Source organism: Anas platyrhynchos, chromosome 13 (genome assembly GCF_047663525.1).
Source record: "Anas platyrhynchos isolate ZD024472 breed Pekin duck chromosome 13, IASCAAS_PekinDuck_T2T, whole genome shotgun sequence".
NCBI lineage: Eukaryota > Metazoa > Chordata > Aves > Anseriformes > Anatidae > Anas > Anas platyrhynchos.
The window spans coordinates 1,243,320-1,267,893 of record NC_092599.1 but is presented as its reverse complement, the minus strand read 5'-3'; the positions used below and the strand labels follow the sequence as shown (position 1 = coordinate 1,267,893).

Sequence of the window (24,574 nt, the reverse complement as noted above, 5' to 3'; positions counted from 1 at the left end):
CACCGTTTGTTTGTTTGTTTCTTCTTCCACTCATCTGAAAATGTACGTTTAATATGAAAATGCTGCATTAAATGATTCCCATGAAACAAGCTTGTTTACTTGTTAATTGCACCTTTTAATGGCATGGAGGATGTGTATTTGACCATTAAATGTAGCATCTGAGCATCCAGCTCCCAGTGGTAACTAGAAATTGTGCCTATAATTAGATATTTTGTTCCATTCTTGCACTGCCTGTCATTTAGACAGGCTGGTGAAGTAAAATACGTAGTATGGAATTCCACCTCCCTTGGCAAAAGCAGAGATTTGGGTCCCTTTTTCTTCCAGAAAAACAACTGCAAAAGGCAGTACAGGCTGTTCTCCTGGATTTGGAATGCCTCTGTGACTGTAATGACTTCCATGCTCCTGGGGAGGAGTGGGGAGCAAGAACCCCTGTACTGGAAAGGACATGCTCCGATGGCAGTTAAATATTTTGGGTGCTTAGCTGGAGGGCAAAAGTGATTGCTTCCAGTCACCTTTTATTTATTTATTTATTTTTTCCCAGAGAGGTGAAAGAGGGTGGTGGGAGGGGAAAAGGCAATTTGTTGCTTTACTGCTAATTTAATACGCTGAAATGTGACGAGGCACAAAATTCCTAAGTTTGGCTTGATTAAGGTAGGAAATGAAGCTCTGAATTTATTTGCAGAATTTTAGTGGAACTTATTTGCAGAATTTTAATGGAACTTCAGGAAGACAGAAACATTAATGATGCAATTGGAAGGCCTGTATTTTTCCACACCCAGACCAACCCAGCATCCCATGTAGCTTTCAAAGCAGTAGCACACCAGGTGCCAGCATTCACCCATCGCCCGCTCAGTGTCTGCCTGTCACCAGCCACCTCATTTCCCTTTTCCTTCCCTGGTCCCGTTTCAGTGAGCTGTGACTGCAGCCTTAATGGAAGAGTTGCCCCAGGCAAAGCTTAATTAAAGTCCCATCAGCCAGCCCTAATTTTCTGTGTACCAGTTACAGTGGTTGGGACTGATTGACTGAATATAACCTGAGCAAGATAATTTAATAGTATTACTAATGCTGCAGCAATCCAACCGGGGCCTAAAGGTGCTGAGTTTCACTCAGAATTTTGTATATCTTTCATCTTGCTTCCCAAGCCCCTGTGTCATTATGCCATGCATGCTAGCCATGATGAGAAAATTACTGTACCATTGATGCTGATTCTTTAAAAATGGAAGACCAGGACCAAACAATTTGACTAGCAAATACTGGTCTTTGAATTGGCTCGGGAATTAGTAGGATAAATAAACTAAAGCATTCTGAGTTGGCAGGCACTTTAAGATAAATGCTATCCAAATCTCATACGTGCCATTTGGTACATCTCTAGTTATTACCCTTTCCATTTTGAAAGTAATATATCAGATTTGGCAGCTGCGTTCCTTTTTCAGAACCGTAAATAACAGAAAAAGAAGTTATTAGCTCATAAGCAGAGATAAATAAACACCAAGGGATAATCCTTTTCTCAAAACCTGGGTAAGTTCAACTCTTGGTTCTACCATGAAAAATAACTCAGGAAATGAGTCTTGGGAAAAAAGTCAGAATTTCTGGATTTGTGTCTAGATGCCACTGTCATCCAGTCTTGTTATTTGGGACTTAAACTTGTTAATTGCTGAGCGTTATGAAAGTGTTAGAAATGAGCATTTGATTTCAGCTGTTCACTTAAATATCTGAGCAATTACTTTGACCCAATATCAATCTATATTTTAGGTGCTTTGGTAGTTTGGATCGAGGGATTCTTGTAATCCTGCACAATGAATCCCTTTGGTCTTGATTTCTAGGACAGGCACAGAGCAAGTACAAAACTTCAAATACGCAGGGAAGGTCTGTTAGAGTCCTTGGGCACGTACTGAAACTCTGTGCACTGCTGCCTTGGCTTTCATCTCCCTCTGCCGCGGCTTCATTATACCAGCTGCAGAACTTCCTTCGTCCTACTTAGCACGTACTGCTGCATCCGTGTGCCACTTTGAGATCTTTGGGTGGAAAACAGTGCGGGAGTCGGATGGACAATTTTATCTGTCTTTGTCAAGAGTCATGCGTAAGGTAGCCTTACCTAATTATTTATTGCATACCTCATGACTTTTAAGTTTCTTATTTTCATTCTAGCTGCAGCGTGGCTATATTTGAAATTAGATCCTTGTGAACGTGTCCAACCATCCTAACAAGCAGAAGAAAGCAAAAAGCTGTGATTGAAGGGAACTTTGCTGAGGCGCTTTCCGACAGAATTGTAAAATATTGAACAGCTTCTCTTACATGAGTATGTAACTGGGACACCTCGCTTTGAAATGAAATCCTGCATCTTTCCCTTCTCTGGTTTGTGCCGTGGCGTGTACAGCTGTTATGACCTGGGTCCAGCGTGGTGCGCTCGGGATGGCTGCACCCAGCGCGGTCGCTGCCCGCCTGCAGTCACTGGGACCATGCTGGTGCCACGGTTTGTGCTCTCCTCCATCGGGGTGCCAGGCCTCGTCTTTAGCTGTGCTTTGTTAAAGGCCGTGACACTGAAGGACAAGCTAGCTTATGCCAAAGGGCATAAAATGTGTAAAGTAGTCCAGGCGGCTGTGTTTGTAACCTGCTTTCGTTGTCCCAGTTAGGAGCCAGACAAGCTGTAAATTGCTCCTTTAATTAAGCGGCATTTTATCTCCTTATATATGGCCACAGGAACATCAGGAGTTGGCAAAAGTGCAGGTTGTGAGCCGTGGGACAACTGGGAGGTTTTTCAGGCTGAAATCTGTCGTTTGTGAGTTCTGCCAGTGAGACCTGCTCTGCGCAGTGCTGCTCCCCACATGGGAGCTGTTACTTTCGGCATCTAAAATATTAAAGTGAGCTTGGCCTATTTCGTGAAATATGGAAGAAGAGTGTTAGACTTGGTTATGTTTTGAAAATTTTGACAATGAAATATTCTGGAGGTGAAACTTCAGGTATAACACAACTGGCATCAACATGGAGCCCCCCCAAAACACCCCATCATTCTGAGCCCCAGGCTGGGGGCTGAGTACAGAAACTAATTGTAAGCCACTTCGGGATGAAAAATTCTCTTAGATTGCTTCTACTTTCGGAAGATAGATTTGCTGTAAGCTATCAACTTAAATAGATAAGCACTGTGTATTACAAATGTACATTTGGAAGAATATGTTCTTTTTTAATTAAAAAAATGCAGGGACTGCGGGATGAATACTGAAGATGCATGGTCCTTCCGCTTCCATTACGGAGGAGACAACACAAGGCTGTAGTCAGATATAAAACCATTAAAATAATTAATTTTCAGTTTTATTGTGTGTCAACAGGAATGTATGATAATAAGCGTTATTGCAAAAATTGTAGATTAAGCATTTTTCTCTAAATCAGTGTTGTGCTAAAAATGTCCTTGGTTTAATGTAGAACAAATAGCCTTTGGAGCTCATTAAAGAAGTTATTACAAGTGCTCAGTGGAACTGGTATCTGCTGCTCTCAAAGCAGGTGAGGTCGGTGGAAAATGATGACAAATATTAAGCTAGACAAACAGTATGAGCAGAAAAGGAAAGAGGAAAATAAATCAGTCTATGTAGGTTAAGATCTGCTTATTATGAGACCACCAAAAAGGTGCTACGGATTAGAAACAAAAATGATGATTTTAGTTGGAACTTAAATCAGAAGTAGTTGAACATGTCACATAAAATGCAATGCAGGTGCTATGCAGATTTTTATGCTGCACCCAAATACCAGGTGGCCCCACTCCAGGTGGCAAGAGCTAGCACCAGGGGGATTTAACACAAGGGGTGATGCACAGAGTCACCAAGGCTTTCTCTCAGCCCTGGGCAGGAGTGGAGCTAACAAGAAAAGTTACGGTATGGGTTAAACACTGCATTTGCCATGCCTGGGCAAGTATTGGAGTAGGTTCATGTCTTTCTCTGGTAGTTTGGCTTATCACTGCAGTTATCTGTTTAAGGGATTTTAGTTGATATTTTGCAGGAGGCTTTGTTGACTGTGTGTTATTGACATATTCTTAGCTTAAAACTGTTATCATGTTAAAGCCCGGGATTGAAAAACTAATTACAAGACATTAATAGCTAAGCCCTAAGAGCTAAGTCATGCAAATATTGCTATCTGGGAAGTTGAATATACAGAAACTGTTTGAACTGCTGACTTAGTGACTGGAGCCTGAAAGCAATCTGCGAGGCAGCAATAAATCGGGGCGCAGTGCTCCGCAACTGGTTTCTGGTATGGCTGGGAAATTAACGGCACGATTGGTACAAACGTCCTGTTGGGGAACAGGGCTCTTTTTCCTGAGTAGGTTAATTATCAGTAATGTAATTATTTTTGTACTGATTTTTATTTTAATCAAACGTTGCATGAAACAATTTAGTTCAGAACAAATAGCTTATTACAGAAATGTTTGTGGTGGTGAGAAAAGAAGCGACAATGTTTAAATTACACGCAGATATCGAGTTACTTTATTCATTAAAATGAACAATTACATTGGGCCTTATGAGACAGGCTAAGCATTTCTTGTTAATGTTATTCTGTAGCGAGCATGCCGAGAATTAATCTAGGGAACAGATCCCAGCCCACCAGCTCGAGGTGTGTGGACAGGAGGCACGCAGGAGGCTCAGCCCCACGTGCCTGCTGCTGGGCTCCGGGGAGCTGGGGGGCAGCTGCTCCCACTGCAAGGGCCCAGAGCAATTTCCAGCCTTGTTTGTGGAAATTGGCATCTAGAAACGAACCCAGTAAATAAAGTAAGTAGGAGCGTGTGGCCTTCGGGAAGCATTAAATGGTGGCAGTGCACCCCCGTGCTGGGCAGACTGGTGCGGGGGGCATGTCCAGCATCCCTGCAAGGATGCTGGACTATGAGGGGTGGCAGGGGAAAACGCAGCGTAATGCTACCATGTAGTGGGTCTCGTGGATCCAAGTATCATGGAGTGGTGCCAAGTTCTTCTGAATGTCCTGCAATGAATGATATTTTTTCCGTTTATCAGATCACTTCATCAGTGGATGAGCTCTAATAGCATCAGTCTGCACATTATACTGCTGGAGATGGGCTACTTAACGTGATGAGAAGTGGATAATGGGTGGAGATGTGATTTTTTCAAGAAATTAGACATACGTGTGTCTACAGCACCTAATGCAGTCTGGGTTTTGAGTCCTTCCCAGACTTGGCAGAATTGTAATGGAGGAGTTTGTTGTGTCCCACAGCACTGATTTGGTCAAGTGCTAAGTTCAAGGTGCAAAGCTGTGGGATAGCTGTGAGCACAGTGTGTCCAGCTACATCCATAAGTGGTGTTAGTCTGGGAAAAAGTAAATCCCCTAATCCTCTGTGTGCCATTTCTGTGTATTACTGAAATGGAAGTTTGTACATAAAAAAGACACATTTGTATTCATCGCAAGAGTACTTTCTCATGATTTATTAAATTGTTTACTTACTGCTTTCTAAATGATAAGATTAGCATTTTCAGATAATTACTTTTTGGTTATGGGATAAGTGTTTATTTTACTTACTTATAAATCTTATATTTTTATAAGTACTTAGCGCTCTTCCTCCATGAATCTTGGAAAAATTGTAGTTCTTTGTTATAAACATAACTGACAATACCTCCAGCTTAGAGATGGGAAGTGGAAGAAAAATGGAGCAAGGACATGATCAAGTACCTTGCCCAAGCTGCTCAAAAGCCGAGTGTTTGCTTTCACATGAACAGCTTTAAAATACTGACTTTTATCTGAACCTAACAGCAGTGAATCTCATGGTTTGCTACAATCAGATTATATTGAATTAAATGACCTGCTATTTTGTTTTTGTAGAATGTCCTCTTACAGTTTTGTGGACAAATATCATCCGTACTATTTCAGCAGGATTCCGTGGTTCTGATACTGAAACTCTGAACTCAGCAAAATCTTGAAAAAAAGCAGTTTCCAACTCACAGTGACAAAAATATTGGGAAAATGCCATCAAATAGAAGCAGGCTTAGATTAAGTAAATGGAAGAAGTGGCTGAATATAACATTTTTTTGCCACAATAGAAGTCTTTTCTAGATTCAGGTTTCAAAAGCTTATTTCAAGGAAAATGCAGAAAAAGGGCAGCAGAAAAATGTGAATCAGGCACAATTATTAGCTCCTAAGGCAACCAAATACACAGCTGAATATTTTATTGCTTTTGTTTGCATTTCTGAAGGCAGTTATAAAACCAAAAATTTATTTAAAAGACAAAAAATATTTCAAAAATATTTTTTTGCTTTGTGGGGAAAGCATCTCCAGTTTGATTCAGATTCTCATCTCACAGCTTCAGGCCTCTGTGACAGGTGGCCTATCTACCAGGCAGTTTTCATTATTAATTTTTTAGCTAGAAGCAGCAGAACACCACGAGTCTTTCTGAGGCCAGCAATATAGAGTTATCACAGTGTGGTCCCAACAGACCAGAAAAAAGCCTTGCCATAATTTTGCCCGATCTTCTGTTTACCTGCTTACACCCAGTATCTGCGCACAATAAAATGCCTTTCGGCTTTCCCCACTGTCTAGCAATGCCATGGGGTTACTTTTGAGAATATGGAAATTCAGCCTTTTATAGGTAAAATGGCAGGGAGGTGAGGGGTTGGGGGTGAGGATAGTGCATCAATGCAGTTCTGTGAGATATTTGCAGAAAGTTGGTGAGAATCCTATAATCGCTGCAGACTGTGTCAAAATCCATACATGTAGGATGCTTTACTCATTCCATATCAATGTATGCTGTAAAGATTGCATCAATTATTTTCTCCACGTTTGTCAAGGGCTTGCTGGCCTTTCTGGTTGGACTGGGAATGAAGTGGGGCTTAAAAATGGGTTTCTTGGCTCTGGTGCATGCTCACCCTGAGCTGCCCTCTACCAGTGCAGTTCAGGGAGTGCTGGGCTCTCCCCTAACACATCTGTAAGCTGCAATCCTTCAGCACAGCACAGTGTGAGAGAAGAGTTTGTGGATCCTTTTTTCTTTCAGAATATGTATTGAATATTGAAGGTTAATGAAGTTTCTCAAGCAGTGGCAGACCTCTCGAATATCTTGTTATTGAGGGATTATTTTTATAACATTCACAGCAGAGCCTTTTGGTAGCATAGTATTTGAGCAGTCTGTGGCTTCAGTGTTTTTTCAAATATAAGAAATGGAGTTGATACAGGATCTATTTTGAATTAAATTAGGAAGGTGCATCTTAATACTTCAATTTAAGGCATGCAAACCCCAGTCTTCCTGTGCACATTAATAATCACAGATGGCTGATTCGAGCGACTCATCTTAGAATTTCTTAGTTGTAGAAAGTAGTGGAGCTTGTAAACGTTTAATAACCTAAATTATTAGCTGAAATGTTGGTTTTAGTTATACTTACTCACATCTATCCCAGCAGATCAGGCATTATACCTGTAAAAGCCATACATACGTGCACACATACAGCAGGTGGTAGAGTCACAGAAATTTTCCTGCGCAGGAGAATTGGGAATTTGGTGCCTGGAACTGACACTGGGATTGTCAGGACCTTCCCAGTGGTTATTTCAGGGAAGCTCCAATGCCAAACCTTGGTTCTTAGAAAATGCTAAGTGGCTTTAGTCTGGGATGTTTTGAAATGATTTGTGACTCTAATTTTGTGCTGTACTTGGGAAACTTTGAGCATATACTTTGGAGTTCAGGATTCCTAAGACTACAGAACAAATGAGACTTTCCATTTACTTAATATAATCATCTATAATTTGTATTCCTGGGGCATGGATGGTATTTCAAAAGCTTAATATGACTTTAAAATGAAATATTACCTAATTATTATATTTTTCATTGACTTTTTTTTTGTACTTGTATCACTTACATGGCTCTCACTGCAGATCTTACCACATTCCCACTGATTCTGTGCCCTGTGTAAGACACATTTACACCTCATTTTAAACATTAACCAGGTCCGTAGTAGTGCCAAGAAAGGAGAACTCTTGTTGTGGTCTCAGTAAGAAGCCCCAAGCTCTGGATGCACAAAAACCAGGTTCATAATGTAACTGCTGCCTTCCCGTTAGCCATTTCAGTGTTCTTACTAACTTCCATGCAGAAAGAAGGTGGTTTACACTCTATTGTTTTATCTGATGTTGTGTGCCGTTCTACCAGAACTTACTACTAATAAAAATGAGCAATTATGGTTGTAAGTGCAGTCATGGATTAGAGTCCCCCACAAAGACGTTGGTGCGCACGTTTCCTGGCAAAGCACAGTCTGTCTACCACAAATAAAGTTTTCCTGTTTGTTTGTAGGTTTCCCCTTGGTGCCCTCCTGCTGCCTGGCAGTCACATCTACGTAACCAGCCTCTTTCTATTTCAAATGTCTCATAGATCGATGAAATGCAGTGGGGTAAAGGAGTGCGCGAAATCCCGTCCTCAGTCTGCAGCCTGCCTTGCAAGCCAGGAGAGAGGAAGAAGATGGTGAAGGGGATGCCGTGCTGCTGGCACTGCGAGCTCTGCGACGGCTACCAGTACCAGGCCGACGAGGTGACTTGCTTGCTCTGCTCATACAACGAGCGGCCCAACGAGAACCGCACGGGATGCCGCTCCATACCCATCGTCAAGCTGGAGTGGCACTCTCCCTGGGCCGTGATCCCCGTCTTCTTGGCCATGCTTGGGATTATTGCCACCATTTTCGTCATGGCAACCTTCATTAGATACAACGACACTCCCATCGTCCGGGCTTCGGGGAGGGAGCTCAGCTACGTCCTGTTGACAGGGATATTTCTGTGCTACATAATCACGTTTCTGATGATTGCCAAACCAAACGTCGCAGTGTGTTCCTTCCGGCGAATCTTCTTGGGCTTGGGGATGTGCATCAGCTATGCAGCCCTGTTAACTAAAACAAACCGCATCTACCGCATATTTGAACAGGGCAAAAAGTCAGTGACAGCACCCAGGCTTATAAGCCCCACATCGCAGCTTGCCATCACGTCGAGTTTAATATCTGTTCAGCTTCTAGGTGTCTTTATTTGGTTTGCAGTTGACCCCCCCAACATCATCATAGATTATGATGAGCAGAAAACTATGAACCCTGATCAAGCCAGAGGAGTTCTCAAATGTGACATTACGGATCTACAAATCATTTGTTCCTTGGGTTATAGCATTCTTCTCATGGTTACATGTACTGTGTATGCCATCAAGACTCGGGGTGTCCCAGAGAATTTTAATGAAGCTAAACCCATTGGATTCACTATGTACACTACCTGTATAGTATGGCTTGCCTTCATTCCAATATTTTTTGGCACTGCCCAGTCAGCTGAAAAGGTAGGTGAAAATGAACAAATGTGCATCTGATATATCAGGATTCATTGCGGTTATAAATGATGTACTGATGCTCAGCTTTACATAGATCTTAAAATGAGCCGTCCGGTTAGCTCATTACAGAGACACCAGCAATATAAAACACTATTTTCCTTCTCCAGTTAGCCGGTGGGCTATTCATTTGATAAACTGGCGAATGATCAATAGCAATCATATTAGCCATTAGTTTTATTGTTGCATCCCTTTCAATTGTATCTTTTCAGCAGGATAAGTGGGAATTAACTGTCACATCATTCTTAAAGAGGCATCTCTTAACTAAATCATTTTGAATATGAGATATGAGAAACAAAATGTCAAAAAAAGGCTCAGTAGATAGCAGCGCTTCTGGAGTTCAGTGCTGAGGGCAGTGTACAGTCATCTAATGAGTGCTCAGCTCCATAAATAGCAGCCTCAGGGCATATTTACACCACAGGGTAAATAGTCTGTCCTGAGCTCCAGCTGCTGAGACTAGACTCAGGCTATCTGTGGTGGTGACTTTCAAACTTGCTCAGGTAGACTTGCCCTATAGTTTGTGGTAGGGACATAACCAGAGTCCCGGAGTGAATGTCAGGTTGCTTTTTTCATCTATGAGGTCCACTTAAGCCCCACTTAATATTATGTTTAAACAACTTAAGAAAAAGCATCCAAACATCATAAATATTGTGTTACATAATATGACAACAAAGTCACTCCCTTTTCCCCAAGCTATTTATTTTTTTATTTGTATTTATTAGTGGGCATGGTGTCCTTGGAGAAAGAAGGCAATAAACAACCAGAGGGCAGTATGATTCATTCGTGCTCTGCTCTGCTTCTCCTCCTCCTACTTCGGGGGTTCCTGAGGTAGCATTGCAGGAGGACAGCAGTGGCAGTGCTCAGGCAGGGCCTTCCTTTCCATGGCCCTTCCAGAGAAAGACGTCTGCACCAGAGCCCTGTCCTCTGCAGCTCAAGAGGTTGGTTGTAGAGATCTGCAGTTGTTTTAGCCTGGTTTTACTGCTGGAAGACGAGAGGAAGCAGGGGGAAGCAGAGGTTATTGGGGGGTTTCATGTGCAAAGGGCTTTAAAGGGAGACGTTGCATCCCTAAAGGGAGGTAATTTCCACTGGAAAGGAGGTCTGCCAAGTCTCATTTCAAACACCTCTGCTCTCCCTGTCAAGAGGAAGATAAGAAACAGCCTAGGTGGCTTTAAACCCAGCTGGGTCCACGTGTACCTTTTGGTCTGACACAGAGAGCACAGAGCAGCTTTTGTGCCTCTTGCCCGAGAATGTGCTCGGCCTGCAGGTGACCGAGATGAAGCGTTCTGAGCTGTTGTCTGCAAAGATTCAAGCAGGTGATAGAAAGACCTGAATAATTTCAAAGACTGCTGCCACCATTGAAAATCACTTAGCAGTGAAACGTTTGGTTTTCCACATAGTCACAGGGCTGAATTAACCTGCACTGCTTTGAAAGCAGAAGATTCTTGCACAAATTCATGTAGGACAGCAAAAGGGACAGTTATTAGCTGGATTTCACACCATGTGCGGGAGATGATGGTAGGCACAGCAAGCAGCCCTTCGGGTCTGTGTGTGTCGAGCAGCCGGGGGGGTGCGTGTGGGGGTCCCCCAGCCTACTGGCATCTGCAGGTGATTGTTGTGCATCTGACTGGTGAGAGGTGCCAAATCTCAGTGCTGTGCCTTTGGCTGGGAATTATTCCCCATCCAGAAGGACCTTTGTGCCTACACAGGGAGCAGGTTACGTGCTTCTTGCCTTTCTTTTCTATGTCTCCCTCTTTTTTTTTTTCTTTTTTTTTTCTTTTTTTTTTTTTAAGTGAGGAGTGTGGGGAGGAGGCATTGTACTTTTTTTGTGATTGCTAGTGATTTCCTGTCAGATATTTTCTCTGGAAAATATTGTGTATAGGCTTAGCCACACAAGTCTTTTCTGAAATGGAAATTGCTCCTGCTGAAAATCTCATGCAACGCAATCTTTTAAGCTGAGAAATGGTGTTATATATAACGCCGTGATTTTCATTGTATGGATTTACTTTATTTTATCAATAAATACAAGCATAATGTTGTTCGGTAGAAAGCATATTAAATATACCTCTCTTGTTCAGTGTAGAAAATAACCAAAAAAGAAAAAAAAAAGAAAAGGCTGAAGCATGCTGCAAGTAGTTCATCAAAGGCAAATAATGCCAGCAGCAGAGCGGAGGGAGGCAGCGTGGGCTGGAGGCAGGCCAGGTACCGTCCAGTGCTCCAGGGTGGAGGTGAAACCTTCAGGATGTATGGGAGGCTGTGTGTGGGAAAAGCAAAGTCCTGTCATCTTCCCAGCTTGCATTTGTTCAGACAGTTCTTTTTGCTGCTCTTAAGGCCTTCAGAAAACACCAGGGCAGGTACAATTTGCAGGCTGTTGGGTCACACAGCATGGGGGTGCCCAGTGGGTGCAGTTTTGGAGGCCCAAAGTGGTGCTGCTGTGGCTGTGAGGCAATGGCCTCGTAGCAGCGCTTCCAACCTGCCCATCTCTTGCTGTTTGTATTCTGGGGGTTGTGTTTTGGGTTGGGTTGGTTTTGTTGTGATTTCCTATTGGTATATGTGCTAAAACGCTGGTGCAGCCTTTGAGGGTCAGGATGCAGAAACCATGTCACGTCCGTGCTCAGAAACATCCTTCCTTGAGATCTGGTAAAAACCACAGCACGTGGAGGCAGCTGGCCCCTGCAGACAACAAGGGTCCCTTCCATTGCACTCAGAGCAGCTCCTAATGGCCAAACCCATCACCTCTGATGCCCAGGGAGTTCAGAGGCCGAGGACAGGGGACGACGGTCATCCATCCTTTTGCCTCTTGTGGCCAGCCTTCTTACCCCGTACCTCTCTGGAGAGGGTCTGTGCTGCTAAAATGCTGCTTTTGCACTCCTACCATAATTGTTTTTGACAACAAAACTATTTTAAATTCTCAGTGGATATGTGGGTATCTTATCAGAAACAAAGTGGCCTCAAAGAGCTGTTAAACCAATTACAGGAGTCATAGCTCCTCCACAGAGTCAATACAAAGTGGCACTTGAAAAGAGCACAGATTGCTCTGTAAGGTCAGGCGAAGCACAGCTGAATCAATAAGCCAAATTGAGTCAAAATTTTAGAGTACGGAAGTGAAAAGATGGGAAGGATGCGAGTGGTGTGGAGCGAGCCCTCCGTGGAACTTCTGGCCCTGCCCCGCAGCACCAGCACTGACCCAGCCCCTGCAGCCGGCGGTTGGGTTCATCGTCTGTCACCCGTCGCTTCTTCCTGATCTGCCCCCTGCCCCTGAGATCCGCAGGGTCTCACGGGTACTTCATTTCCCTTTATTTCTTTGGATTATTTTCAGATTTTTCACAGATAGTGTCCTAAAAGAGCAGCAGCGTGACAGAGCACGCAACGCGCTCTGATGCGTCCTGGAAACATCGATTCGCAGGTGGCAGCGATGGTTTGCTTTTTATTATTATTGCTCTCTCTTAATGTAAATATTTTGAAAACTTACATGGCGAGGATTACCAGAGGCAATACTTTCATGGCAAAAACAAAGAAAAATACAGTGAAGGAGAAAAGGCATCTGCAGTTAAATCAATGCGAAAGGCGGTGTTCTTAAAATACGGGTTTGTTTTTCTGTACATAAAAGTCAATTTATTGCTAAGAAAACAATACTTTTCAACACTTGTGCTTACCTTTTTGTTTTTGTAGCGTGACGCAGTTGGTGCTGTGGGGAGTTTAATAGAGCAGGAGGAATTGACTGAGGTTTGTGTTAAATAGCCTTGGTTAGGGTTTGGGGTTTTTTCTCGCCACTTCGTTCTCCCTCTTTTCTCACAACATTCAGCTCAGATTGTGGCTGTCTAGGAGATCACGAGCCATTTTCTTCTCCTGTGGTAATTCAGTATTGCCTTGTATATATACTGTTGCTTAAATTAAATTTCCTGAATCCCTAGGATGTAATACTGAAAAATTAGATCCCTTTAATGGCAAACCTAGATATCAATCTGCTTTATGTGTCAGACATGGCAGAATCCGCTCGGGTACTTAGCTGGCCCAAAATACAGTGCTGTGTTTGGCATTTTACTCGCAACGACTGCATAACTTATGAATATGTAGAGCTATATGGCTTCCTGGGAGTGTGCTCCTCCTGTTGTGAGGGGGGAGCTCTCTTTGGAAACTTGCCAGATCTGGAGCTGTTAGATTAAAAGAAATCATTGTCTCCACAGGTTTGAAGTCCGTACCTGCGCTCTAACCACGTGCAGATGCAGTTGTATACGGTGAATATTCCCCCAAGATCTTATTTTCTCAAATTATGTCATTGAACTAATATGAGGGATATGTCATCATTATATTTTTATGTCTCTCGGAGATTTTATTGCCTGGTAGCTGTGATTACTTTTATTTAGTAATTGCAAAGATTAAAATAATAAATTTCTGGATACGTCTACAACCCAGTAATAACTGTCAACATGCTCCGGGATATATGCTACAAATGGGATTTTTTCTTGGAGTATTTTGAAGACTTTTTTCAAGCAAAAAAAAAGTTATAATCATGAGTCTGAGTGAGTGATGATGGTTTCTCAGCCAGCATGGTCTTACAACTTGGGACTTTTATTCAGCCTGAAACGAAGAGAAATGGGGAAACATTGACCATACATTCTTCACTTTCCATCATCTTCTTTTTGTATCCAGATCACATTAACCTTTGGCTTTTTTTTTTTTTTTCCAACTGTAATACAGCCACTTTGAAATCTGTAGTCTTTAATTCCATCGACTCTTCCGCTCTCCCTCAGGTTTCTCTATTTTTTAATGTTCCTTTTATTCAAATCAATAAGCAGGGTAAGTCAGGTATATTTGGCAGCAGCATTTTTACTTATTGTGTTGAATGTTACATAAATACTATAATTTCAAGGCGCATGCAAAGTGGATTCTTATTCAGATTAAATAATATCACATTAACACAGTAGCACTTCAGTACCCGTTCTATTTTTTGGTGAAACTAAGTTACCCTCCAATTCTCTGTAATACAAATACCGATTAGCCAGGTAGGACACACATTTATTTTCTCCCCTGGGAAGGTTTGAGATGACAGTTGCTATAGCAACTATACATATGTGGATTTTGGAGTTATGAGGATTTTAATGCATCTGCTGGAGTTTTATACTGTTGGGCGGTTGAGAAAATCAAGGTTTGAGGCTCTTGCAAAATGTGTCTTTAAATCTCCCATATTTTGGGACACGCGGAAGGAGAATCAAGAGATGTAGCTTTATTTTAAAGAATTGTAATTTAAAATCCTTTGAAATGAATGGCTTTAAATAATGCTAAAATTTACTCTTTATAATGCCCCTGCATTTCAAAACAGAACTGAAGGCTGGCTCTAGTAATAGTAGCTGCTTAAAACTTTCTAACCACAAACAATTTTTCTCACTGTTCTGCATTTGAGTTCACCTGTTGCTGTACTGTTCTCAGCAGCTGTCAGGGATCTGCATGTTAAGTTACTGAAGTTCTTTATTTTACCCAACCTCAAGATTAAATCTGAGAAAACCAGGGACTGTCATGATCTGACACTTGGAGTTGTCCAGAGCCAAGCCTGACCCCACCAGCAGCTTTACCTAAGTATTTTTATCAGGAATAACACCACTATTGGAAAAATGTGATAAAAAGCTTGTGATTACCTGTAGATAACTACAGAATTTCAAAAGTTAAATTTTCTAGAACCAGTTTCATGCAATTCATGATTTAACCCTGAAAAAAAAAAAATAATTCTTGAAATAATAAGTGCTGCAGGAATTTTGAGTTCTAGAGTCGTTGATCTTCTGCAACCCACTTGTTTCTCTCTCAACACTGTTTTGGTGGGTTTCTTCCCCAAACCAGCACTTCTGGACCAGCTGCATGCAGCTGGCTCCTACCTTTTAGCAGCTGCTATGAAGAACCCCTAGGGGAGAGTACAGCTCGTGAAAAATAGAATGGGATTGTTGGGTTTGTTTCACGGTGTTACTGATGGCTTCAGCCTCATTGGGAATACCTGCCCACATCTCATGCTGCCTGTTAGCTTGCTGTAAAAAAGTAAATAAATGAAAAGATGACCCTAACACTTCGGTATAGAGAAGTGCAGTCATTTGTCACTTCTCTTTGAAATTACAGGAAATGGCTTAGGGCTCACCAAGAGAAAACTGAATTAAAGCTTAGGTCAGTTCAGTTGTTGGACAGGTGTGAGAGGGACAGGAGATGGGCTCCAGCTGTACAGAGTTGTCCTTGTGCTGTGGATGAGGTGTGTGATCCCTTGGCAGAGGTGGGCTGAGCTCCGAGATCCCCGCGGGGCTACGTGAAGGAGTGCGGATTTACCTCTGGGTGCCGGTTGTATTTTTAAGAAAACATGAAGCTGTTTTGCTCCGTGGCTATGCAGGATATGCCTGAGGCAACACCTGTAGAGAAGACAAGCCACTTTGTAATTTTACCGGCTGCTCTCAAGCTTTAAGTGTGCCTTTCCTCTTGTCACAGGAGACTTGCATGTGTGAAGCGAAAAGCGTGGTTGGATAATGTCTTTGTGTCGTTGCTCGTGCCGTGTCCCGTGCCATAGGGGGGCTGCCCCGAGTGCCCCACCAGGCTCCTTGAGGGGCAGCTGGGCCTTTGCAGACAGCAACACAAAAATCAGGGAGCCACCATGTGGGAGACAGAGCCTGGCCCTGAGACACCCCCTGTACCACATCATTTACACTGGTGGAGCTGCATTTTTTTAAGCTGGATTTGACAATGGGTATTGCAAAACCACTTTGACTCACTTGTGTCAAGCATTAAATATTTCCTGAAGTTTTGACGCTCTCTGAAGTGAGGCTGCAAGGGTATGTTAATGCATGTTGCTATGAAATTTCTTGTAACTGCGTGTCTATGTTGGTTAGAAAACAATGACTGGTGGGAAAATCTCTCTTAAATATGTATATTTAAATGTGTTTTAAAAGCTTTAATTTTCACTTCTTTATGGAGCTTTATAATGATTCTGGATTTTTATCCACCACTAATTTGTATAATGCTCAGCCACGCAAAGATTTTAATGTTTCATAAAAGAATACAATAATAACAGTAATAACAGTTCCTTGCGCAGAGAAGAAACCTGCAGCATTGAGCAGATGGATTTATAAACAACAAGTTGGGAGCATTGTATCAGCCGTTAAGCAGCAATTCCAACAGCACTCAGAAACACCGTGCAGGGCAGGCAGTCGGGTCTAACTCTGTGTTCTCAAACCGTGTTCATCGCTGGGGCACACGGAGTGCCCTCCAGGTTGTATTAACCACGGGAATGGTGGCAGCATCAAGGGAGGGAGCTCGGGGAATTCACTCTGGGCAGATGCCTAGGGTTTGTGTGAGATGTGGGACTTGACACCTGCACTCTTCAGAGGCATCTTTAAGAACACGGAGAATGAAGGAATTTTGTTGATAAATATATCCAGAAGTGCACATGTACTCGTGTTGCTGCCTCATATTCCCAAGTGTGCACTCTCCCAGAGACATTCCTGCCTACACCTCCAACACCTGCCTTGGAGGTCTCCCACCCGAGCATCTGGCTGCGTTCAGCACCTCTGAAGTTCAGCCAAGGCAATAAAAGGCTGCAGGATCGGTGAAACCGCAGGTCTGTTGCTGTGTTTTCAAGGCAGGTATTTAAAGCTAGGTTACAGAAAAAGTGCGTACTCTGAGTGAAATAAGAGATGATTAGAGCAATTACATCCTTCTCAGAAGACCATAAATTAATGGCAATTATGATTCTTGAAACAACAGAAGCATAAGGTACATCTAACATTGATCTGTTTTATCACATTTGCTGCATTGTAATGCTCCTTTAATGTTAATATGTACTTTTGTAGTAAAATCTAATTGAAAACACTGAGCAGGCAGAGCCCAAGGCCACAATCATGTTCCACATAATTACCTAAGGAGGAGGGTGTACGTTTGCAATGAAGGGATGCCACCAACCGTTAGTCAGGTATAAGCGGTGCACGCATTGTGCTCGTGCTTATACCGTAATAGCCTTACAGGAATATATAGGTGAATGCTAAAAGATAATTAACAATCAATTCATTTTGTGAAAATTTCAATTATTGAAACAGGTATCTTCATAATGGAGTAATAATACTGCATTTAAATTTGTGTGTGGCTGTCTCATAACAGAGATGTATTCATTTAAGCAGAAATTACTTGAATTAGCAGCCCTGCGGTGGTTCTGCAGTCACCGAGGGACTCTTTGAAGCCTGCAAGCATGCTGCTTTGATGTCTGGTGCAGAAAGCGAGGGATCTCTTCGCTGTGATGATCTGAGCCTCTTCATTCCCCTCGGTGGTGAGGACGGAGGAAAAATCTGATCTGGAAGACGGAAAAGAAATGGAAGCCAGAAAGGACCGCGTGTTTTGGCGGGGAAGAAAATGTCCTGACCCGCAGCCTGGGCAGTCACCACTGCCCCGTTCTGCCACGGAGCAGCCACAGGGCTGCTGTGTCTGCTGGTCTCTTCAGACCGCTCGAGTCCAAACCCATAGGGATGGAAACTCCCTCCCTTGAAGGTCCAAGAGGACGGGTCACAGCGGGGCGTGCTGCTGCAGGTACTGTCTGGCAGGGGAGGTTCTGGGGCAAAGCCACAAACAAATCATTTTTCACTGGTGTTTGGGATAGCCATTCTTCCATACCACGGGCATAGCTCGGAGCCGCCAAACTGCTTTGCCAGGTTATTGAAGTGTGGAGTCAAAACCAGCTCCTCCTCCTCTATTTTGCCTTTGTGACACTGGCCAGGAGCCGTAAACTCGTCAGTCGGCTCCCATGAAGCCTGGTGACGGTCCCCTCCCTGCAGGGGCTGCCCATGCTGTGCCATGCTGCCACCGCTGCTGCTCCCCGGGCAGGCATTGCTCGGAGCTGGGCGTGTGCAAGCACTGGATTTATTTCAAAAACTTGCCAGGGAAAAACGTAGGAAAATGGTATCTCTGCTCTGTGACTTCTAGTGCGTATATAACTGCCTCTGGCAAAAAAGCAGAGTAATTGTGAAATGAAAAGCACGTGGGTGTTTAATGCACAGCATTGACATCTACTTTTTTTTTTTTTTTTTTTTTTTTTTTTAAAGAAAATGTAGAACTGCCAGGAGAGCTTTCCATATGAAAAGCAATGTCTGCATATGCCCATGTCTGTGTTACGCAACAGTTCCTATCCGCAGTGCAAACTGACAACACCTCGGCGAGGAGTAATTGCAGCTCCATTGAGTCCAGCCGAGCAATTACCTTGTTGACGAAACTTTTCTCTTTGCTTGCGTTTTGATATCTCTGCGATATCAAGCTTACTTGAACTGACAACATAATTCCTCCTGCAGAACTGTTGCATCGACCATGCGACTGCTTTTTGGCGTTAGTGGGTTTTCCCAGCTCGCTGTGTGTCGGTGCTAGCGGCCGCACGGTCCTGCAAAACCCTTCTTTGTGAGCAGCACGAGCAGTGCCAGCAGTGCCTGCGCCTCAAGGCGGCTACGTTTGTGAATGAGGGGCACCTGCGTGATTATAAAACAGCTCTTCAAAGTTGGTTTACAAGGAAGCAAGCACAAAATTATCCCTTTTGCTCAGGACAGGGGAGGAGAAGTTTACTTCAGTATGGTTACAAATACTTTCAGTTTGTGTTAACATATCTAAATGTTTATTTTGGATGTCCTGAGCATGTGAGGCTTGAGAAAAGCACATAGCATGGATAGTGTGGCTTCCCTGAGGTATGGGTGTATTCCTACAGCCCTAATTCTCTCCCCATATGCATTTCTGGGGAGCATCCTGTTTCAGGGTATCAGGTGGGCTGTTTTTGGATTGTGTTGAAAGGTCATTTCCCTTCCTAAACTCTGTGGGATTTTTCCACACCAGCTTACCAGTGAATGATGTACTTTGCTAGGTCTGTGCTGCGTGTAGTGCAGTTTGAATTTTGCTGTAGAAAACCTCAGTTCCCATTAATGCTCCTTTGTTTGAACAAGAGTTAATCATCTTTTCAGAAAAATCCTGTAGATCATGTCTGACATTCTAAGCCAAATGCTAGGAACTAAAGTATCACTTTGTGAGGAGATCATAACCAGTTTCTGAACCCCACGGGTATTGTAGAAACATAATAATGTTATTTTGAGTAAGAAATAATGGCTGCTGATTCCAGGCTCATCCAGGAACAAAAAGAAAACCATGAAGGGCTTATTCAATGCAACATAAGTTATGCAGATGTTTCTCAATTTTCTTGCCGAACTTGTATGCAGGAGTCAGGGTTTTGTTTGATCAAACCATTTCAGCAGAAAGAATGGGTCCTCAAGTACTTCTGTCATTGCGTGTGGATGGGTTATGAAAGCAGTGTGTGCAAGGGTACTCAATCAAGGACCCTTGTCAGTCAGGCGCAGGAGCGTTGCTTAATGCCCTCACTTGGGCAACACATTCAGAGCTGTGCTTGTCTTCTGTTCATTTCGGAATAAAGAAAAACAAAACAGAAGCAGAAAGCCCACCGGCTAGGCCAGGTGTGCAGGGAGCCAGCCAAGGTGGGTTTGCCACGGATGTGCTCTGAGCACACCTGCGGGATGGGCAGCACAAGCATCCTGCGGGCAGCTAAATGCACCACCCTGCTCCAAACCAGTGGGGAAAGGAGAGAGAGCACACCCCTTTGGAGCTAGGAAGTCAGCCGGGATTTTACCCAAGACAGTAAGACTGAACTTACTTTTTGGCAAAATCAGTTAAAATTAGCTCAGCACTAAGTAACGGGGACTCTTGTGGGGACAGGTGAGGAGATTCCCCTCCACTGCCCAGCAAAACCTCTGCTGATCACGAAGGCTCTTGCAGTTTGTTCTGCACAGAACACAAAAATGTCAGATCTTCTGTGCATACCCGTGAGCTAAATATAGCTGGGTTTGCAGGGAGGAAGCAAACAGCTATTCCTGAAAGTGCATTTTCAGTCTAGCAAGGCCACTTTAATGCAAGGCAAAAAATAGGTTTCACTATATGTAAGAAATGCTTGCAAAATATTGACCTGGAGGATTTATTTGTTCTTTTAAATGGTTTAAGCAGGCATGTAATAATAATAAAAGTAGAAATTATGGTACTTGGTCAAAGCAATTGCCTTGTATTTTGTCTTTGAGGCATAAACTTAGAAGGTTAAAAAGAAACAACAAGGAGTCCTTGTAGACTGAGCAGAAATTCTGTGTCCCAAGTGTACCCCGTCAAAAGGGATTTGGAGGATGTTTATAATCCTGCATTTTGAAACAATGGCTTTTTTTTTGTTGTTGTTGTTGTTAATGTGTTCACATTCATCACAGACAAAGCCAGCGAGGCTCCTTCCTGCCCCACGGCTGCTGCAGGCTGGTGCTGAGCCTGGACACAGGAGCACCAGGCGCTGGAAAGGAGCAGAGCCCCAGCTTGGCAGGTAGCTTCAGGAGCTTGAAGTGCTGTTTGTAGAGAAGAAAGTGGCTGAGAACCAGCATCAGAGGGTCGATGCCGTATGACAAATGAAAAGCCTCTCAAAGAGGAGGAGGTTAGCCTGCGACTGCCAAAAGAGAGATGCCCGCGAGCATATACAAGAGGAGCTGCTTCTGATGCATGGGCTAGGAGACAAATTGGAAGAGAAAAGGGAACCTAGGGGAAGAGAGCTGAGAAAAAGTATTTCTGCTGTTTTTTTTTCTGTGTTACAGAAGGGGTCTCGCTGGGGAAGCACCTCCCGAAGTAGGGTCATGGTACAGAGCAGGGCTGCAGCTCCCAGCGGCAGCCGGGGTACCCGGTCCTGTCCCTGGTGGGGAGCAGAAACAGGGAGCTCTCTCCCCTCTCCCCTCTGTATGCCGGTGCTCTGACAGCGTTTCCACCCCAAACTGTCTTTACTGCCACCGACGTGCCCATCTTTGTATCCTGCCAGCATCAATGAAGGATGATCAGTGTGTTTTCCTTCCCTAACTGAACAGAGGAGGTAGGAACGCGGCAGTCAGCACCTGGAGACGTACCCAGTGAGCGCTGCTGCTGTAAAACACTATCTTTGAGACAAGGCCTCTCTTCTGGCAGAGGTTTCCCAGACAGATCTGTGTTGATAAGGTTGGCTGCAGCCGCACAGGAGACCCTTCTTGACCTCTTTAATTGTCAAGGTTTTATGAAGGATTTTTCAGTTTTAGCACTTTTCAGTTAATGATGTCAGGCACTTTACCATAAAATTATTCAGTCTGTGCTGGCGTTTGGCCTTTAAATGGCTGACATGTCTGTGGTGGCAAAACCCAGGGTGGGGGAATAAGGTGAAACTCGTATTTACAAAGAAGATGTTACTCACTTGACCCTAACCATCCTTCTAATGCTGCTAATTGCCCATTAAATGTGATCCATTCAGACATCAGCTGCATTCTTACTGAGTAGGAAACCCAAAGTTTCACCCTTCCCATGCCCCTGAGTCATGTAGTCCCACTGGTAAAGTAACGTCCATTTTGTGTTTATAGCAACTAAAAAATAATGTATGTGTGGTAAATTTAATATCTCAAGTGTTTGCAGGGTCTTCATTGGATTATGCTTAGAGGGAAATTTAGTTTAAAAAAAAAAAATGTAAAGGGAATAGGAAGCCAAGAAACAAGATGAACAATATGCTATCATCTCCCTCTGATTGTCCGTGATTTATATTTTCAATATCAGAGCAACTTGTAATCTTTAATGGAGATAGTTAAATTAAATTTGAAGGCAAGATAGATTATTTTTTTTTTAGTAGCGGAGCAGATCCTGCTAACAAACTTAACTAGCAACAATAATTCAGCAATAAACTGAGAAGTAAAATGCGTATCATAGCTTAAAGCTAGGCTGTGTTAGGTGATGGTACCAGGAAAATCAATTAGCACAGGCAAGGTGGTCAGTGCTTAAAGCGTGATCTGTGGCTGAGGTAAGGATGAAGTCGGTCCCTCCAACACCCAGTCCATCACGGCAGCCCTGTCCCTGGCTGATGCCGGCTGCCTCCTGCTCTCAGGTTGGGGCCCTGGCCGCACGCTGGCCGTGCAGGCAGTGGGTAGCTCTGGCGTGGAGCCGAGCAAGAGCTCATTTGGGAAAAAATGAACACATCTCCTGGACGTGCACCCTGGCAGCGCCTGCTGAGCACGGACGCTGAGTTGCAGACCTCAGGAAGGAGAAAGGTGGAGGACAGCCTTTATTCAAGTAAACTTCCCAGTGGGAGCCGGGCCAGCCTGATTTGATTGCAATCATACACACCGAAAAATTCCTCCTTTGGAGGCTTTTTGTCCCTTGAGGCCACGGGCTTGCATCCGCTGACAGAAGGTATAGTTTGTCACAAATTCAGCCTTGTATTTACAAGCTTCCTTGTGGCTTCTCATGCAGAGATAAGGGAACTACTAGATACTCAACATTTGTTTCTTGATACGTAATAAGGGATAGCAGACAGTAAATAAATCTCAGTTAAGTATAAAGGCGGGTATGCTGTGCAGCTGTGACTACAGCAATAAATAGATTATTTTTATCCAGTCAAAAATATATTTAATAAGTTACAGATACAGAGCAGGGTCTGTGGGTCATTAACTTTTGTCAGGCCGTGGATTAGTTAAACATGGGAGCTGATTTGGTTCAAAACGCTTGTTTTTCTTACCCCTCAGTATTCTAGATTGCCTTCTGTGTAAGTACTTTGAATGAAACTGCTGATAAGGAGCTCTAAATAATTCATAGCAGTGTGTAATGTTACCTCTGAGGTATGACGCATCGGAGTTAATTTCAGAGTTAATTTGGAGCTGGTAACGAGGAGTTGTGAGCCATTGTTCAGCAATACAGGCTGCAGTATCACCTTGTTAGATAGTATTGGAAAATGATTTGGCTGTTGCTGTAAATTGTCATTGCAGCATCGAATGAGACAGATCCAGCTCATTGCTATAATGATATTTTTTTAAAGATGTAGTGTTTGATAATTAAGAGAGGAAGCTCTTTCCTGATGTTCTGGATTAGAGATCACAGGCATGGATGTCTCCTAACTGTACGCCAGCGTGGAGGATTGTGGAATGACTGGAATTGAGCAGGTCCTAAAATGATTGACCTCCTGTAATGAAATCTCATATAAACGGGCACCTAAATCATCTTGTGTGCTGGAATTACCCCTTCCTGGTTTCACATACCTGTAAATGCCCATCTGCATGTCCTGGAAGCTCAGGACTGCATAAACCACAAGGCAAGCTTCCCCCAGCATCTGAGTGAGGCTGGATCTAGCAGTTGCCATGGCAGCAGTTTGTTCTAATTGTGATCCATTAGTGGCAACAAGAATTGGATGGCTCAAGTCATTTAGCTAATTGAATGCAAACTTGGGCAGCTTTGAAGGAATAATAGATAGAATTAACACCTACCAGTGCACACCTGTAAGATGTGAATAATTTGTCTCAAGGGATTACAAAGCATTTCTGTTGCCTTGATGAGCATTTCCCAGCCTTGTGTTTCACCCTGGGCATGCTGCATGCCCCGGGAGGTGTACGGGTTCTGGGACAGCAACTGGCAAGCCTTATTGTGCTACCAAAACCCCTAAAACCCATGCTGGAGTGGGAGCAAAACCACCTCAGCATCCCTGTGCAATTTCTGCCAGAGTCCTGCTGGCCAGGCTTACCCGACAGGATGGGCGCTTGCATCCTTGAGAAGAGCTGCAACAATTCTCCTTGGGGACTGGGAACGGACCACTCCAAGAAGCCCGTTAGTTCCGTGCTGCCTTCTGTCTCGCCAAGAACAGCTCCACGGGCTGCCTGCCTTAGCAGCCCCACCTGCGCTGTTTCTCTTTGCCTGTAGGTGCTTTTCAGCAGTAAGACTCCATCCAAGTAATGATGTGTCCTCAAGTAAGTAAGAGAAAAGGAAAATTTTTAAATTTTTAAATGCAGTTATTTTTCTTTCCTTTGCCATGATTTAAATTCCTAAAGAGAGCTGGTTTGGAAGGAAGGCTTCACTGCCAGAGCTAACCCCCTCCTGACTCCAGCCATTCCTTTATGCAGCTCTAAAGCACTCTTTGCTTTTACATTTTATAAAGTAAAATAATTCTCATGCTCATAACTAAATGTGAACCCAGTAAAAGTAACTGATTGGTTAGAATTACAGAATGCTTTGTTCTTAAATGCAAGCATTAGATCCCAAACCAGAGCCTGACTTCATAGTCACTTGCAGTCTGTATGCAGCCCTGTGATAATGTTAATGGGACACTCCCAGCAAGAGCAAGTTTGGTCCTAAGTCCCAAACGCAATATGTAAATAACCTGCTTTAAATAATAATTACATTATAATTTAAAAGGTCAGTGAAAAGCTGGCTTGCTTTGTGTATATGTAC

The 24,574-nt window shown here is 43.4% G+C and overlaps 1 protein-coding gene and 1 long non-coding RNA gene across 6 annotated transcripts in view; one reads left to right on the top strand and one right to left on the bottom strand.

Moving 5' to 3' along the window:
- GRM7 (glutamate metabotropic receptor 7) overlaps positions 1 to 24,574 on the top strand; it is a 260,837-nt gene that overhangs the window by 193,158 nt on the left and 43,105 nt on the right. For 4 of the 5 annotated variants that reach the window (XM_072044276.1, XM_027467423.3, XM_072044278.1 and 1 more), the window contains exon 8: positions 8,342 to 9,277. The exons of the other annotated variant lie outside the window; for it this stretch is intronic. In XM_072044276.1, the coding sequence (XP_071900377.1) occupies positions 8,342 to 9,277 (936 nt within the window). The remainder of the gene's footprint in view (positions 1 to 8,341; positions 9,278 to 24,574) is intronic. 5 annotated transcript variants of the gene reach the window in all.
- LOC140003564 (uncharacterized) lies at positions 13,704 to 23,714 on the bottom strand. Its single transcript, XR_011812453.1, has 3 exons — positions 23,392 to 23,714; positions 17,474 to 17,636; positions 13,704 to 13,903 (listed from the first exon to the last, which is right to left on the bottom strand). It is a non-coding gene; the product is annotated as an uncharacterized lncRNA (long non-coding RNA).